Source organism: Eurypyga helias, unplaced genomic scaffold (genome assembly GCF_000690775.1).
Source record: "Eurypyga helias isolate BGI_N326 unplaced genomic scaffold, ASM69077v1 Scaffold6514, whole genome shotgun sequence".
Taxonomy (NCBI): domain Eukaryota; kingdom Metazoa; phylum Chordata; class Aves; order Eurypygiformes; family Eurypygidae; genus Eurypyga; species Eurypyga helias.
In genome coordinates, this window is record NW_010244229.1 from 1,132 (window position 1) to 5,665 (window position 4,534).

Sequence of the window (4,534 nt, forward strand, 5' to 3'; positions counted from 1 at the left end):
TAAACGTAGTCCAAAACTTTATTTCGTCTTCCATCTGGCAGCAGAAATCTTCCCAATAAATTTACCGGTGAACTCTACTTGTGGCAAATACCTATGGAATGTAGTCCATAAAGCACACGAGCTTCCCTTGCTTGCTTTTTCCTCTAGAAAATTCTGTTGATTTTTGTGTACAGTGGGAATTGGAAAAATGGTGGCGATTCATGACTAATACATTTTAAGCTTTATCTCCTGTAAACATTGCAACAAAATGGTAACCTGGCTCACTTGAAAACCTTTGTTTTTCCTTTTTAATAGAACTTACCTTTATGGGAAAAAAAAATGATCACTTCTTTTACATAACTCAGTGATATGACTTTATATTATTAAGGCTGAAATGATAATCAACTCTGCTCATAATAATAATTACAGGGCCATCAGAAACTACCAGAATTGGAAGAAATACCTTTTATTTTTTAACTCTTTTTTTTTTTGATCCCCAGTGAGTTATTGTACCTGGCTGATTTCTCCAACGGTAGTCAAAACACAAGTGCCCCTGGTAGTGGCTTGCACTAAACTGAGGTGTCCACGTGTGAAAATGATTTGGCTATTTCACGTCTTGCCTTTGGATGTTGCCTGCCGGGAGGGGAGCCCAGCGGAGCAGCCTGCTGAGATGCCCAGTGGGTGCCAGGCCTGGGGCGCTCCCTGCCCGGGCCTGGAGCTCCAGGGCCACTGGCAGGGCTGGGCACCATATTTCACATCCTCAACTCTGCGGAGCCTATTTGGTATAAATTTATGCTTATTCCTCCCCCTCCCCCCCTCCCAGGATTGTTTCAGGAACCTGAAAAGGCACCTCTAGTTTACAATTCCTGGCCAAATCAGCATATCTCTAATTGGAAGTAAACAGGGTCAGGGGATGGAGTTACTTTGAAAGTGATACTTTGTTTAATTGACAAGGCGAATTTTTAGGTTTCAAGTTTGCTTATTGCACCTTCATAGCTTTTGGGTTTGGCTCTTTTTCTTTTTGGTCAAGGGAAGACCTTTGTCAGGCAGAGACGGCTTCCTCACAGAGCGGGGGGCTTTCCTGAGCGGTACGTTCTGTACGTATTTACAGTTCTCTGGAAATAAGGCTGTAATCTGTGCAGCTCTAAACATGCGAATGTAAACATTCATCTCAGAACAACTTCAGTAAGCAGATTTTTCATGACCATCGTAATTTCAGCAGAGCGGTTAAGTATGCAATGCACCTTTAGCAATTGGCAGTTTAAAGTGATGTGTGTGCGTGTGCATGCAGGGGGGAAGGGCAACTCCACTGAAAGGCAATTGTTTACTCTTTCTAAATATATTTGGCTGCAGGTATTCTTAGAGCAGGCCTTTTACAATGAGAGGAAAACTACGGTGTGGATCTAGTACACAGAGCTGAAATCAGTCAGTGACTGCTTGGAATATTTAGAGACACGAGGGGCTGGGAGAGGACATCACAAAAGGCAGGAATTAAAAAAAAAAAATGGAAACCCAGGCAGTGGATTGCTATCAGAAATGTTGACTTTGAGTCACACAGTAAACATTACATTGTTGCTTTGTTTTCTTTTTTTTTTTTTCCCTTGATTTACAATAAATTATTCTCCCGGGATTGATCGATGAGTGGAATCCTTAAAATTTAATTTGGGAATGATCTAGTATAAATAAAATGCTAATCCAAAGAAAGAAACCAGCAATTATTCATCCTAAACTCTGCTGATTCAGCAACTAAATTACAACTGTCTTTCTCAAGCTGCAAACTTTTCAGGCTGTTTTCAGAGTTGCTGTACCCGTCCTCCCCCCGCAAGACAGACCTTCCCCCATCCTCAGCTCTGCCTCCACCTCGGCCTCCAGCCTTTTTTTTTTTTTTTTTTTCTCCCTTCCCTTTCTTTTCGAGGGGTTGGGGGGGGAGGGAGGGAAACAGTTAACCTCTTGAAGCGTATTTCCTCCAAATAAAAACAGTGAACTTAGGAACGGAGAGGAAACCACGGATAACTCTGCAATAATTCAAAGTGTATGGAATCAGGATTTTTTTTTTAAACAGTGTTTTTAATTGAAAATAAAGCTAAAGCATGCTTTTCAACAGTGCAAATTTCCATAATTTTGATTTACTGCTTCCATCATCACAATATATTATACCAGCATGTCTTACCGAGGGCTAGACTCTAGAAGTCTGCCTGTTCGACTATTTCGATATTAAGTGCAAATATAGGTAATTGCCTCTGATTGTCACGTGCAGTAGAAATGTTTCTGCTACATAGAGAGGATGGCATGGCAAAACAAAACATAAAAAAATAAACCCACGACAACAAATTTCGAGAGATGAGGATAGAACCGGGAAGTGTAACACGGTTGAAACGCCTGAGTTTTGGTGCCAAAAAAGCTATGAATAACACCGTCTTCTCATTTTGTGTATTCTTTCCACTCTCGGCCTCTCGTTTCACTTTCTGTGTTGTATTTACTGCTTTGCTATTTCCTCCAGCCAGCGTGAGGGGCTGGACCATAAATTGTACTGCTGGCCGGGCAAATATTTTAGTTGCTTTCCAAGTTTGTAAGGGGCATGTTCAGACCACAACTTAAGTATGACATTAGTGGGTAACAGTAACCTTATTTAAGACCTCTGGGTGAAACAAAAAGACTTTCCAATTGCAAAGAGTGGCTGTACAAGTAAAAAGACACCCTTCTACCAAAAATAGAATTCCACATTTATTTACTGGTTTCAGATGAGGCAGCTTTTCCCAGCGCTGGGGTCGCAGGCGGACCCCAGCCTTTCCAAACCAGAGAAAAAGGAGTAAGTGCAACTGCTCTTCGAAAAAGACACCCCTGCACCCGAAAACAAAGCTCCCGAAAAGTAGGCTGCTGCCACATTGAATTACAGTGAACCCTTACTGTGCAACCATGTAACTTAACAAACTTTAACTGAATTAACAGTTAGACTTCCATTTTCGAAATCTAGTGCATAAATTTAATGGCTCATTCTAATATTTGTTATTCAACCTTTTGACATTTATTTGCAGCAGTTGAATTGAGGTACTGGTGCATTATTAGCATTTAAACAGTAAAGTGTTCCAGCTCTACCATACTTTAACTTGAGTTTAACTTGAGTCTTTAGCCTGAAGTACTCTGTGGAATGTAACCAAAAAAAAAAAAGACCAACCCAAAAAACAAACCACCAAAGGCAACGGAACCAACAAAATAAAAAAAAAAGAACCCAAAACAAACAAAAAAACCCACTGTTGTAATGGCAAAGAAAACAGTAATCCGGTTTCTGTCTTCACAATGTGATAAAACAGGATTCCAAAAGTGTGTATAGCAATTAATGGGCTTGTACAAACCATCCTGCAGAGTTTAAAAAACGTAAGAAAGTTAAAGGTGGTTCAAGAAAATATTTTCCGAACTATTTTATTAATTAAATTTCCTGAATTTGTGGCTAGGTGGAAGAGGTATTGCAGAACCGCCCAGCTGCCATTTCCATACAGGATGGGCCTTGTGAGGTGGTTGGGAATCCTTAGTGGTGTTTAAGGAATAAGCTGGCAACAAATCCCCATCATTGCCAATAATTAGTGATGGTGGACAGGGAAAATTTGCCATGAAATTAAATGGCCTTTTCACCGCTGATGCTACATTGCTGGCTACCCTTTTGCGTCTATTGTTAACTGTAAAATCATCCAGTGTTCCTTCATGTGTCTCGATTTTACCTGTAGGACGTGGGCTTCGAGCTGATTTCAAATTTGGTTTGACTGGAGGAGTCTGCAGTACAGGTCGCTTTCCCAAAACCAGTGTCCTGTAATTTTTTCTCACCCTCGCTCCAAATTTATACTCCCCATCCTCAGGTTTTGGAGTACCTAAAGTGCATGAGAGGACCTGACTCTGAGTCAGCGGGTTTAAGGAAGTGGTTTCTTTCTCAGTGCATGCAGAATCTTCCTTGGCTGTTAATAAAGCGTCCTGGGTATCACTCTCAGTCACACCGTAAAACTCATCCTTAGTATCATTGCACTCACACTTTAGCTTATGTGTTGTAAGGTCAGGCTCATACTCGTCGTTCGCACTGGTGTCCTCTATTTTGATTTTAATGCTGTGCAGGAATGGCAATGCCTTATTGCCTGTATCAGTGCACTGGAGCTCAGCTGCTGCTGCTGCCCCTGGAGAAGCAGCATCCTCCTCAGGATCAGTTTGTAAAGAGGGCAAATCCGTGGCAAATTCAGTACAATGAGGGATTTTGGAATCTTTCTCTGAATTTGCTGCCGCTGATGAAGAATCATTATTTAAGAACCTAGCAGCTATTGTATTGTTATCTGCACGGTGTGTAGTAGTTGCTTGAAGGCATTTCCTTGCCTCTCTGAGTATTCTTTGTTGTGGAAATGCATTGTTTGTCTTTGGGCTAGGTGAAGAGGCCCCCTTTGCAACACAGTTAATTGTTAGGTCAGTACTCTTGGCATTATTGGAAAATTCAGAGTGTGGGAATGTGATCTCGGATACCCTATCGTCTCTTATCTCCGCGAAGCAGCTCCCCAGGCCGCCGGAGCAGCGCAGCGCC

General features: G+C 41.6%; 1 protein-coding gene across 1 annotated transcript; it reads right to left on the bottom strand.

The window, feature by feature from the left end:
- Nucleotides 1-3,402: 3,402 nt before the first annotated feature.
- On the bottom strand, nucleotides 3,403-4,530 carry LOC104508149 (SKI/DACH domain-containing protein 1-like; the record flags this gene model as incomplete). Its single annotated transcript, XM_010149674.1, has 1 exon — nucleotides 3,403-4,530. A coding segment is annotated over one exon (1,128 nt), but the record flags the coding sequence as incomplete, so codon positions are not given.
- Between the last annotated feature and the right edge of the window lie 4 nt (nucleotides 4,531-4,534).